General features: G+C 33.7%; 1 protein-coding gene across 1 annotated transcript in view; it reads left to right on the top strand.

Moving 5' to 3' along the window:
• Nucleotides 1–3,716, top strand: part of LOC148949971 (uncharacterized) — a 56,092-nt gene extending 52,376 nt beyond the window's left edge. Inside the window, exons 22-23 of the mRNA XM_089092039.1 lie at nucleotides 1,057–1,182; nucleotides 3,576–3,716. Coding sequence (XP_088948165.1) covers nucleotides 1,057–1,182; nucleotides 3,576–3,620 — 171 coding nt within the window. The 3' untranslated portion in view covers nucleotides 3,621–3,716. The remainder of the gene's footprint in view (nucleotides 1–1,056; nucleotides 1,183–3,575) is intronic.
• Nucleotides 3,717–13,925: the final 10,209 nt, after the last annotated feature.

Here is a 13,925-nt window from a genome sequence, read left to right on the forward strand (position 1 = left end):
CAGTGGCATAAATTGAAAGGGACAGGGGGGCTTGTACCCCCTAGGTTTTTCGCCTCGCCCTAGATTTTGAAAAATACCTTTGTTTAGGGTATTTCAAATTAAAATGCCTATTCTTAGTATTTTCATTGCAAAACTGAAAAGAATGACAATTTTAGCAAGTTTTTAGACATTGAAAGACACATTTGGCCCCTCCCTGAATTTTCGTGAATTGAGACCAACTGTCGTCAAGTATCATATTTTTTCTAGTAATTTAGTTAAAATTAAAAACTTTTCTTTAGTTTGTCGGTTTTTATTAAGGATTAGTCTGATTATTTCTGTTTTTATCGCCACCTACAGACTGGCTACTCTTTGCTGGCTATACTAAATGATAATTTTGTATTGAGGGTGGCAGGGGGCCTGCACTCCCAAATATTTTTTTCCTGCCCATAAGTTTTGAATATACCTTTGTTTCGGCTATATTAAATAGAAATGCCCCTTTTTTGGTATTATCATCGAAAAAACTGAAAAAGACAATTTCAGCCAATTTTCAGACATTAAGAAACACATTTAGCCTTCTCTCTAAAGCTTCGTGGATTGACACCACTGTTGTCAGATCTAGTATTTTTGAGTAACTAATTTACAATAACAAGCATTCATTTAGCTATATGTGTCATTAGTAATGACTACTTTGATTATTTCTGTTTTTTGCCATCATCTAGAAACTTGTTGCTTTTTGCAGCCTAATTTAAATAAAAATTTTATACTGATTAAGATATATGTGGCGAGTTAAAGTGGTAAGCAAAAACTATCAGAAAAACTATCAAAAAACTATAAAAAAAAATGATTCAGTCGGTTAGTCTCAGTTAATCCACTCGATTGCATGATTACCGATTAAAAGTTACCAACTTGATCATTGATCTAAATAGTCATATAATTTTAGTTATTTTCAATTTTGACTGGTTTGAATTAATCAGTTGATTCAGTTGAATTTAATAAATCATTTAAATTAATTTTAACGCCACTTTTGCTCCTTAATTTGACAATGGATAAATAGAATAGTTTGTTTATTCTTAATAGGATTTCGCTGAGCACTTTATTCCACTTATGAAAGCCGATCTTGGTGACGAATTTACTCCATTGGCTGAATCAGCTTGGAAAAAGGCCTTTGATGTGATGATTGCCACCATTGAGCAAGGACAGAGGGTAGGTTCTTAAGGAATTTTTAAAGTATGGTTTACGTCAATTATTTTGACAAGGGATTTAAAGATTCTGCTGATCAAAATTGAAATTAAATACATAGGAAAGGATTACTTTTGATTTTACTGAAAACTGATATTGAGTTTTGAGTTGTCTCAAAGGAAAAGTACACTAATGCCATCTAGCAATATTCGGAAAAATAATTGGTTTTATTATAAAATTTTAAAAGGAATATTAGTTGTATTCGTGTTTTCGTCTATTTTATTGTTTAGCTTTGCACTGGTTCGAAACTAAAAGACCTACTTTACCAGAATAATACGATAGGTTTATATGTCTTTATTTTTATTATGTAACCCATGCTTGTATACTACAACTCTAAATATTTTATGATCAATAAGAAGCGCTTTAAGAAAGGACAAATATTTTCAGCAAATTCCTGGTGGGATACAATAATTTCTGAGCTCTAATCAAAGGCTGACATAAAATAAATATAAATTAAGTTTATTTTTTGTTGTTTCTTTCTTTCTTCTGGGCTACGTGCCGTGTCAGTCACACAAATATATTTATTTAAAAAAATCCTAATAAACATATCAGGACAACCATATCTTAACAATGTCTTAACAATCAATAAGTAGAGTAATGAATTTTAAGAAATAAGCTAAACATAGACTTTATTCTTACAAAATCACATTAGAGTACAAGAAAAATAATAATTAGCCTTAAGAATTCCTTCTAAGGCCAGTCGAAATTCTAGAAAAACAACAGGTTGCAATTACTTTACCTGTAGATCCAGCAATATTCATCCTCAACGAAAAAAAAATGTAAATCAAAACTTTTAAATAAAAACAATGGAACTAAAAGAGAATAAATTAAAAAAAGAGGTAAAAGCCAAATGTATAAAGGAAAATTAAAATCAAGCTAAAATGATTATCTTAAAAAGCCGTGGCGTCACATGAAAGGAGAGTGTAAAATGCTACTTCCTCTAGATTTTTAGATTTTAGGCCTAAAAATTCCTCTATATTTTTAAATTTTTGGCCTAAAAATTGGGGTGGAGATTTGGGGGGGGGGGGTGTATTTTCATTGATTGAAAAATGCCTTTCTTTGGTGTTGTCGCTGAAAAAAACGACAAAGTCAACCCCTAGGTATTTAAAAGTACTTCCTCTCCACCCCCCCTTCCCCACGCAAGTTTTCATGAAATGATGCCACTGGTAGAAAATGATTAAAATAAAACAAAACTCAATGGGGATAAGGATTACTTTTGTTCAATGCAATAAGTAACCAAAACTAAGCAAAATCAAATATACCAATGAGTTACTCAAGTCAAATTTGAATCTATATTCTGGATTTACCCAAAGTACCTGAATTATAACTCGATTTTCATTTTATTTTTGCTACTTTCTGGCTAATTCTCTATTATGGCAATTTATTAATCTTGACTGTAATTTTACCGCTTATTATTTGTTTTTTTCTTCTTGTTTCATTTTTGTTCCATTTACACTCAGGTTGTTTTTAGTTTTGAGTTGTTTTTATTTCTGCTTTTTTCCCCTTGTATTTAGAATACTTTAGTAATATAGTTGTATTGAACATCAGAGGCGTCGTTTTGGGATGAGCCAGAGGGGGGGGGGCAGTTGCCCATCCAATAATTTTGCGAAAAAAAACTATTATATATTCAATGCCCTTTGAATCTCCGGATTGAGACCCCTCTTGCCCCCCAGTAATAATTCTGTGAAAATCAGGAATGAATCCAGGATTTTTTTTAGGGGGGGGGGAGCAAAATAGGTTGATCTGATAAACTTGTGTTAGGAGCAAGTTTAATTAAAGCAAACTTGTGTTAATTAATTAAATTACACTACTTTAGACTATGCTAGGGGGCACGCGCAGGGGCGTCCCGAGGGGAGAGGAGGTTTGTGCCCCCCCCAAGTTTTTTTGCATTCGGTAAAATTGTCACCTAAGTCGAAAATTTCGGCAGCAATTTTGCAAAATCGGCCGAAATTTAGCAAAATTCTTGATTCCTGCAGAAAATTTGGCATAAATCAGGTAGCGATTCGGTAGAATTTACGAAGTTCACCCCACAATAAAATGAGCCTCAGGACGCCCCTGGGCACGCTCCCCCTCCCCTTGGATCCGCCACTGGGGACAACGACCCTTCTGAACATTCTACTGCCTATTTTTCTTTTCTAAATTCTATATGTCTATATGTCTTCTATATGTCTAATTCTATATAGACTAATTCTATATGTCTTAGACTTATTTTCCTAAATTATTTTACAATTCATTTCTGTAATATTGGGAAACTGTTTGAAAATTAGCCGAGTAATAAATAGATTATATACACTACGTTTGCCATGACTTTTTAAGTTAAGTTACTAGCGGCTTTTCAGTTTGAACTTTTTTTTCAGGCTCGTCGCTCAGTTGCTACCTTCTTGACAAACCCTGTGGCTTAAACTGAATATCTGTGACTGGAAGGAACAACTAACATGGACTTAATTTATTTCACATTTTATAAAATAATTAGAGGAAATAGAGATATTGCATTATAATTACTTCTCGCTATAATTTCTTAGACCATGAACATATTAATGATATTAATGGAGGCCAATGTTACATTCCCGATAAATTGCTGGAACTCCTTGAAAGTTTCCTTTTCTTGCGAAATATATGAGATTAATTAAAGCTTTACTTTCGAGCATGGTCGGTACGCCTCTTCGTATAGGAAAAACAAATTCTCCCCTTTGTGACAAAAATGATAAATTGTCTTTTGGGTTGAAAGGACGAAAAGGGAAGATATTTGCAGCGGGTGAAAAGGAAAATATAATACAAATATTTCAGTCGAGACCTCTGCTCTACTGTCCTCAATAAAAAAAAACAAAAAAAGCATAAAAAAAAGCCAGCTGTTAGTTCTGTTGGATGGTTGGCTCTGGTCGTTTGCTAGTTCATTAAATGGTGCTTACGATCTAATTACCATTTAGCAGGCCAAAATACTCAAGTCCGTAAATGTACAAAAAGGGTGTTTATTTAAACATAGCCAATATAACAGAATCAGTTAGATGCTGCTCTTAACAGTTTCAATACTTAATTAAGACTAAAAAAACACTAGGCTCAACATTCATATTTATGTCGTTTCATAATAAGGGAAAATACATAGAAGTGGTCAGTATACCAAATCAAACTGATAAAAAACAGGGTAAAAAAGTGTAGTAAATGGATATGTATACAAAACAAGGTGACAAAGATGTTTGTGCGCGAACACAAACATAAAAATATTTATAAAACTATTTGTGTATGTATGATAAAACTATTTGTGTGCAAATACGGTGATAAAAACGTAACTGGGAATGGAAACGTGACTGGGTTCACGTAGCTTCGGTTTAATGAAAAAGGGCCAACACTAAGGTTTTATGCCAATTTTTCCCATTGCCGATTTTAGCCCAATTTACTTTTTTCACCTGGACATTTTTTTTGTGAATAATTAAAAAAAAAACTTCTCGGAAAAGAAGTTTTCCAAAGAAAGTAAGGAGCCTTATTAAATTTTGAGACGAGCACCTCTACGATAGTATTTTCTTGTCGATAATTACATTACATACATTTGTTTAAATACATTGAAGTACTTCATATAAATAGAAAAAGAAAAAGATCATTTAAAATTGCTGAAAACTTTTTTTTGGTGAATTTGAAAATTTTTCTTCAAAGTAAACCTTGTCCCCTCCACCCTGAAATATCAGCAACTTGCCAATAATCATTCTTGTAATTATGCGTTTCTTCTCTATTTAACCATCTACTTTTCAAACTGTCCCCCCTGAAATTGTTCTTCAAAGTAAACCTTGTCCCCTACGCCCTGAAATATCAGCAACTTGCCAATAATCATTCTTGTAATCACGCGTTTCTTCTCAATTTAACCATCTACTTTTCAAACTGTCTGCCCCTGAAGTTTTTCTTCAAAGTAAACCTTGTCCCCTCTGGCCTGAAATATCAGTAACTTGCCAATAATCATTCTTGTAATCACGCGTTTCTTCTCAATTTAGCGATCTACTTTTTAAACTGTCCCCCCTCCCTGACGTTTTTCTTCAAAACAAACCTTATCCCCTCTACTCTGAAATGTCAGAAACTTGCCAATAATTATTCTTGCAATTACGCGTTTCTTCTCAGTTTAACCATCTACTTTTTAAACTTCTCCCCCCTGAAGTTTTTCTTAAAAAAAACCTTATCCCCTCCACACTGAAATGTCAGAAACTTGCCAATAATTGTTCTTGCGATTACGCGTTTCTTCTCAGTTTAACCATCTACTTTTTAAACTGCTCCCCCCTGAAGTTTTTCTTCAAAAAAAAAAACCTTATCACCTTCACCCTGAAATGTCAGCAACTTGCCAATAATTATTCTTGCGATTACGAGTTTCTTCTCAGTAAAACTATCTACTTTTTAAACTGCTCCCCCCCCCTGAAGTTTTTCTTAAAAAAACCTTATCCCCTCCACTCTGAAATGTCAGCAACTTCCGAATAATTATTCTTGTGATTACGTGTTTCTTCTCAGTTTAACCATCTACTTTTTGAACTGCTCCCCCCTGAAGTTTTTCTTAAAAAAAACCTTATCCCCTCCACTCTGAAATGTCAGCAGCTTCCGAATAATTATTCTTGCGATTACGCATTTCTTCTCAGTTTAACAACTACTTTTAAACTGCCCCCCCTCAACCCCACGAAGTTTTTGTTCAAAACAAATCTTGTGTATGTGCTTGGAAAGGAGTTACACATTTGATCATATGTACCAACAGCAATTGTTCCTCTTAAGTGTGGGAGGTTTGAATTTGTTGGCACGAAAATTTTGAAGGCAAAGAGTGAAAATAATAGGTAACTTAGAAGATGGCATTTTAATTGCAGAATAATTTCTTTTTGTGGTTGTGCATTATACTTAGAGCAGAAACATGGTGGTTTTTTTGTGTCACATAATTATTTGGGTACAAAATTGAGGTGGTATATGTTAAAGGTCAATAGGAACTACTGATTCAAAAATAAAAATAGATCGTTTAAAATTTCTCTGTCTCAGAAGACAGACGTGACATATTACACTTGGTGACGCAAACGTTAATTAGTGACTAATTAAAATTACTTACATGGGTGGATCCAGGACTTTTTTAGGGGGCGGGGTAAAATAGGTTGATCTAATAAACTTGCGTTAAGAACAAGTTTAATTAACGCAAACTTGCGTTAATTAAGTAAATTACACTACTTTAGACGACGTTAGGGGGCTGCGCCCCCCGCCCCCTGGATCCACCACTGATTACTTAAAACTACTAATTCGAGCTGTAAACTACAAATTCCGTAAATTACGTATTTAGTGCAATCTTGTTGAGAAAGTGACTACACCTAAGATTTATATTTTTATTGGTTCTTTCAAACAGTTCGTGGTAACGAACTGAAAGTAAGGAGCGACCCGGCTCAATGGTAACCGAAACTCTAGAAAACGTAATTTTGATACCAATAGATACATCAAAAGAATCAGATTTCAAAGCTGCTTTCAAATATATAAGTTTCATCAAGTTTAGTCCTACCCATCAAAAGCAACGCACCTGAGAAAATTTGGCCGATTTTCGAAAAAAGGGAGAAAGAACTCCTAAAAGTTATAGAACCATAATGAAAATCACACCATCATATTCAGCATGTAAGAGAACCCTACTGCAGAGGTTTCAAGCTCCTATCTACAAAAATGTGGAATTTTGCATTTTTTGCCAGAAGAAAGATCACGGATGCGTGTTTATTTGTTTTTTTGTTTTTTTTTGTTTGTTTTTTTCCCAGGGATGATCGTATCGACCCAGTGGTCCTAGAATATCGTAGGAGGGCTCATTGGAACGAAAATTAAAAGTTCTAGTGCCCTTTTTAAGTGACCAAAAAATGGAGGGCAACTAGGCCCCCTCCCATGCTAATTTTTTCCCATAGTAACCAGATAAAAATTTTGAGATAGCCATTTAGTTCAGCATGGTCGAAAAAGTGATAACTATGTCTTTTAGGATGACTTAATCCCCCGAAGTCCCCGGGGGGAGGGCTGAAAGCTATGAACTTTACCCAATGTTAACATATAGTATTGGTTATTGGGAAGTATACAGACGTTTTCAGGGGGGATTATTTATGGTAGTGGGGGGATGGGTAGAGGGTTATTTGGGAGGATCTTTTTTCATGAAGGGAGTTTTCATGGGGGAAGAGACATTACTATGAAGGGGGCACCGTATTTCCCAGCATTGTTTATAAAAAAAAGATCAGAAATTATATATATAAAAAACAAGTTTTTCAACTAAAAGTAAGGAGCAACATCAAAGTTTAAACGACAGAAAACATTACATATATGACTGGGTTCACCCCCTAGTCAATACCTCGCTCTTTAAGCCAAAGATTTTTGGTAAAGTTCTTCCAAATCATATTATTAACTTACGCATAAAGGGAATATACCACTCGATGCCTTTTTTTATGCTGATTACGAATATAATAATCATTTCTATTAGAAATTAATTTTAGCCCCCCCCCCTATATATGCCAATTCAGGGTATATATTTCTACATTAGGGGTGGGGGGGTGGTGGTAAATTTTAAACTTACCTCCCATTTAAATCAGAAAAAAAATTTTCCCCCCCCCTAATGTAGAAATATATACCCTGAATTGGCATATATAGGGGGGAGAGGGGGCTGAATTCATTTCCGATAGAAATGATTATTATATTCGTAATCAGCATAAAAAAAGGCATCGAATGGTGTATTAACTTTATTCCTAACTCAATAATATGATTTGGTAGAACTTTACCAGATTTTTCAGTACTTTCATAAGAGCTATTTATTCTAATTAACGGCATTTGTGATTAAGGAGTCATTTTTAAAGAATTGGAACGAAATTCGAACTTTAGCTTAAAGAGCAAGGTATTGACTAGGGGGCGAACCCCCTAATATACGTATTAAAAATATATGAATATAGAAGTTCGTTACGTAAGTTAATTCGTAAGTTGCATATATCTATTACTAATAAAAACGTTCGTAAATAAAATTAAACAAGTTTTGAGAAAGCTATTTAACCAAATAAAAGTAAAATTAATATTCAAATTTTGTTTTAATTATTCATGTACGGTGAGCCAAAATCAAAACCTGCATTAATTCAAAATGTTTAAAAATTAAACAAAAAAACAAGTTTTTTTTTACTGAAAGTAAGGAACGACGTTAAAACTTAAAACGAATAGAAATTATTCCATATATGAAAGGAGCTGTCCCCTCCTCAACACCTCGCTCTTTACGCTTAAGTTTGACTTTCTCACAACTCTATTTTTTTTTTAACAATAAAAACCTTTACCGTAAAGAGCGAGGCGTTGAGGAGAGGGCAGCCCCTTTCATATACGGAATAATTTCTGTTCGTTTTAAATTTTAACGTCGTTCCTTACTTTCAGTTAAAAAAAACTTGTTTTTTTTTTTAATTTCAAAATAGCGCAGGAGGAACAGTAGTTTATACAGAACCAAAATGTCAAGACCTGGCAATGTATATATGTTGTTGCGACAATATTTACAACAAATTGTTGCATCACCAGCATATCAGATGGCAAAATCGGCACTCTGACGTCCGATGCCGACGTCTATAAAAGTAAAATAAAATGTTGAAATATCATTTTATGATATTTCAACTACTTTGAACTTGGTGAATTCACAAATATTTAGTGAATTTGAATTATATCTACCACAGAAATCAATATAGTTGCTTTAGAAGCACAGAATTTTGGAGTGAGATGAAAAAGACTTAACCTGCCTACAAACGTTAACTTAAAAAGGTTAGCCTTAACTTAAAAAGACTAAAAGAATATACAATAAATAACCTAATTTGTCAGCGCGGCTACGGTTTTTAAAACTGACGTCGAGCTAAGTTCTGATAGGAGTCGGATTTAAATCTGGTGGATGACAGATTCTACATCAGCCAGCAAAAAATAATGTCTTCAAGCGGGTAAATATTACTATTATTATTTGCAGATGATATTGCTTTGGTGGCTAGCACACCGCAAGATCTGCAGACGTTTTTGAGTCTTATAGAAGAATATTTGCAGATGAAAAAATTAAGGCTGAATGTTGAAAAGAGTGAAGTTGTTATTTTTAAAAAAGGAAAGCAAGTGGCGAAGATAATTATAAAGAATAAATATTATTATATATTATATTATTATATTATTATATTATATATTATATTATTATATTATATTATTATATATTATATTATATTATTATATTATAATATTATTATATTATTATATTATCTATTTTATAATATTTATTTAATAATAAGGAACTGAAAGTAAGTAAAAGAATAAAATATTTATGATTTGTTTTATCGGAAAATGGAAGTTTAAAGAGTCATGTTGATGAAATAATTAATAGAGGCAAAGTGGCCATGTCTGCAATTTTTAGAAATCCGACGATAATGGGAATTAAAAACCTAAAAATACACAAAAGAATATTTAATACAAAAATTTTACCAGTATTAGAAAATGGAGCGGAGATTTGGGGCGGAGAAGCGGCACAGAAGTTGGAGTCCCTCCAGCTCCAGTATTATAAAATACTGTTTGGATTACATCAGACAACTCATTCACAGGTTCTGAAAGGTGATATGGGCCTGTTTTCGTTAAAACTACGTATGTCTATTTTAATACTTAGATTTTGGTTAAGGATACTAAGGTGCAATGAAGATAGACTAGTAAGTGCTGCTAATTATCAGATTTTAAGCTATTGTTTAGAAACTTCGTAGCCATCCCAAATTAGGTCATTACTAGAAAGAGTGGGAATGGCTTACTTATGGAATGACGGTCTTGGTTCCCCTGATCTACCAACAAATTTAGTAAGCCAGGTACGATTTATCTTAGAGGGTCAAGAAATTCAGTATAGGCAAGGGCTGGTTTTAAATTCTGCTACATTGAATCATTATAATCAGGTTAAACCTAGTTTTGGAGAGGAAGTTTATTTGAAATTCAATTTACCGGCTATGATTTTATGTCGATGGATTCAGCTAAGGGCGAATTGCCTTCCAATCCAGAGGAGGCAAATGGTGTTCGACAGGGGGATAGTACATCCTGATGGTCGGCATGTGTGTCCTCTTTGTAGGGATGAGGACGAAGATTTGGACCATTTTCTCCGAAAGTACCCGTTGCCCTCTGATTTGAGTTAAAATTACTTACATGGGATTGTTTTACTAATTCCAAAAATTTTCAAAGTAGTAATCCAACCACAATATTTAGTATTGGTGCGTACATAGAGAAGGGATTAGAAAGAAGGAAATATTTTTACAATTAATTATTATAAATTATATGGAATTAAAGTTATTTTTTTACTAATTTACCAGAAGGTATTTTTCGCCATGTATCATGTTAATGTGTGTTTCGTAATTTGCTCTGTTGTAATTTTTCTATTTTTCATAATTTTTGTGTGTATATGGCTCTTGGGCTTTTGAAATACACGATCTATCTATCTATCTATTCTGTTCCAGATGAGAAATTTGTTATTTTCTTTTATTATGGTTACAAAGTTAGCAAATAAAAGGCGATCTGAAGCACTGAAATTTAAAAACGAATTGTTTAAAGGAGCTATTTTCAGAGTGAATTTTCGCAAATCACACTGATTCATAAATAGTAAATGTTATCTAGATTCTAGATACAACTGTAGTCACTCAGTTGCTAACAGGTGAACATCTAAAGCAAATTAAATATATAACGGAAACTAAGGATTATAAGTTGACGGAATTTATATTATATTGTGAAAGTTATTGGAATTTATTCGAACCTGGAATTTCACATGTGCAGAATTCCAGCTGTTAACATATTGATTGCGACTATGCGTTTGATTGATTAACCCCCTGCTTGGGGTGCCTAGTGTTTATGACGAGTAGATTTACAATATTCTGAGTGGTGCTTCGAATTTTTTTTTCTATTTGGAATTTGGATTATTTGGAGCATTTTTTATGAAGAGGGGTGTTAGCCGTGCCCAAATTAACGGTGGTTTAGCAAACTGCACGTAACGGACCCACGTGAATAAATAATTGGTCCTTAATGAGGTAAGTTGTCTGGAAACAATCATTTAATTTTGTTGTCTGGAAACAATCATGGGACGTAAAAGAAAACAACCTCGTAATATTGGAGATGATACACAAAATACTCGGAGGGGAGAAGGGGAATGTGATCTTAACGTTACTGCTAGTAGTACTGATTCTACAAATAAATTCACGATTTCAGCAGTTAAAGAGAGTCTAAATACTGTTATCAGTTTGGTAGCAGAAATGGAAAAAAGCTGGATTCTTTACAAAATAGGATTAAGGGATTTGAAGATAAAGTGGCAAATTTGGAGATATAACATGCAGGATTTGCAAGGCAGCTGACTGAAAATGATGAGCGAGTGAGGCAGCTTGAGAAAGTCAAAGAATCTCTTAAGAATCAAGTAAAAGTAATTTCTGATGATTGTACAGCTCAGAGTAAAGAATCAAATAACTTCAGTATGAGATTGGCCAGGCTGGATTTTGATAAACTGAAAAAGAATATTATTGTATGGAATATCTCTTGTGAATCTGAACAAAATGCGAAGGATATCTTCAAAAGTATTCTTACAGAAGGACTCGAAATGGCTCCAGTCCCATCATTCAAGGTAACCCAAGTGAGTGAGCAACAGAAATTTATTCGTGTTGAAGTATCTGATAAAAAATCGAAAATTGATATTTTGAAAAATGCCAAGAAATTAAAAGGTAAAACAGTGTCGTCGTTCCGTGACATCTATCTCAGTGATGATGTCCCAGCTGATGTTCGCAAAGCAAGAAATGATTTGTTGATGAAAAGGGTGAAACTACGCAAATTAGGAATAGACGCTTGGATCTCGAAAACTTTTCCGCCTGTGTTACTTTTCAATCGCCCCAATGGGACATGTTCTAAATATTCACCGGACGATTTGATTCCTGAACTTGATTATGCACCGAATAATCATCCATGTCGTAATCACATAGCTGCAATTAGTGAAGCTTACGAGGAAAAATAGCTGTTCGAATTCATGTTCCCATTGATTAAGGAGTAGCTGGTGATTAATTAGTGATAGAAAGAGATTTTGGCGGGAAATGGAAGGAGTTCATAGTTTATGGTTCATATAGTTCATAGTTGGTTGTTTGTAGCGTAAAAAAATCTAAATATATGAGAAGGCACCCAATATGCAAGGTGTACCCTTTTGAGTCATTGTTGTTTTTTTTGGAATATTTCTTTCTTCTTTTTTTGCTGTTGTTATTTTTTTATCCCACTATTATTATTGATGTTGTTATTGTTTTTAGGCAGCATGTAATAAATTTATATTTAGAGTGTATTGAATCGTGTCTCCTGCGGATTTGTATTCAAATTTTTCCGTTTGGCTTTGATGTTAGGTGAAAGATTGGAGTGTCCTCCAGGACAAGTTAATGTAGGCTATTGGAGCTGGAAAATAATAAGGTAAACTTTGAAAGTAGGTATAATGAAATTTTTGATGGAAGTGGTGGGCCTGGTGGTTATTATAGGTTGGAGTTTGAAGATTCTAAATATTTATTCGTAAACCAAATGCAGATGGAATGCAGTAATGTTTCGGATAGATTTAATGTGTTCCATTTGAATTGCCAAGGATTGAATTCAAGTTTAGATTTTATAAATGAAATTTCCAATTTATCTATTTTTCAGGTAATTGAACTGACTGAAACTTGTTTAAATGACCAGAATTCGGACAGACAAGATTATTATAAAATAGAATTTGAAAAAGCATCTGAAAATCTGTCGAAAACATGGAATGTGATAAGAAGCACTTTAGGACAATCATCTGGAGGAATCCTTCAGGAAATATTCCGTAACGTTGGAACCAGTCTTACAAATCCAGAGGAAATTTGTGAAGAATTTGCTAACCATTTTTCGACAGTTGAATGGAGAGTGAAAGAGTGGATTATAAGCAAACCAGGTGACCAAGCTTTTCAAAACTACCTTCATAAGGAGATGGAAATCTCTTTAAATCTACTCCCAGTTCAGGAATATGAAGTTCGAAAAATTGTTTATGTTATAAAAGGTACCGCTTCTGGATCTGATATTGTTTCATTTAGAGTAATGAAAACATTCTCGGAAGTGATTGCTCAAACTTTTGTTTCGTTAATTAATCAGTGTCTAAAAGAGGGAGTGTTTCCGAGTTGTTTTAAATCAGCGAAAGTGATACCAATGCATAAAGGAGGGATTACTGGTGATGTTAAAAATTATAGACCAATTTCGATTTTACCCATTATGTCTAGGATACTAGAAAAATGCTTTTCGATCCGAATTTATCAGTACCTGGAAGACCAGAGAATATTTACTCCTAAACAATTTGGATTCCGTCAAGATCGCACTACTGAGCAAGTAAATAAATATTTGACTAGCATTATTAATATGACGTTAGATAATCGATATAAAATGGCAACTGTATTTTTAAATATTGTAAAGGCTTTTGATACGGTCAGTCATGCTATTCTGTTAATGAAGTGTGAAATTTATGGGATTAGGGGTCCAGCTCTTTCATTTTTACGTTCTTTTTTGTCTTGTAGAAAACAATATGTTCAAATTGGTAATATGGGTTCTGATGAAAAATGTATTGGGTGTGGAGTTCCACAAGGTTCGGTACTTGGACCCTTATTATTTTATTTCTTGTGAATTATCTTCCACAGTTTGTAAGTAAGCTGGAAACAAGAATGAGCGAGATCATCAAAAAGGATAGCGCGGCTACAGTGCCTATG

This window comes from Artemia sp. Qi Xiang Cuo, chromosome 7 (assembly GCF_049724085.1).
Source record: "Artemia sp. Qi Xiang Cuo chromosome 7, ASM4972408v1, whole genome shotgun sequence".
NCBI classification, from domain to species: domain Eukaryota; kingdom Metazoa; phylum Arthropoda; class Branchiopoda; order Anostraca; family Artemiidae; genus Artemia; species Artemia sp. Qi Xiang Cuo.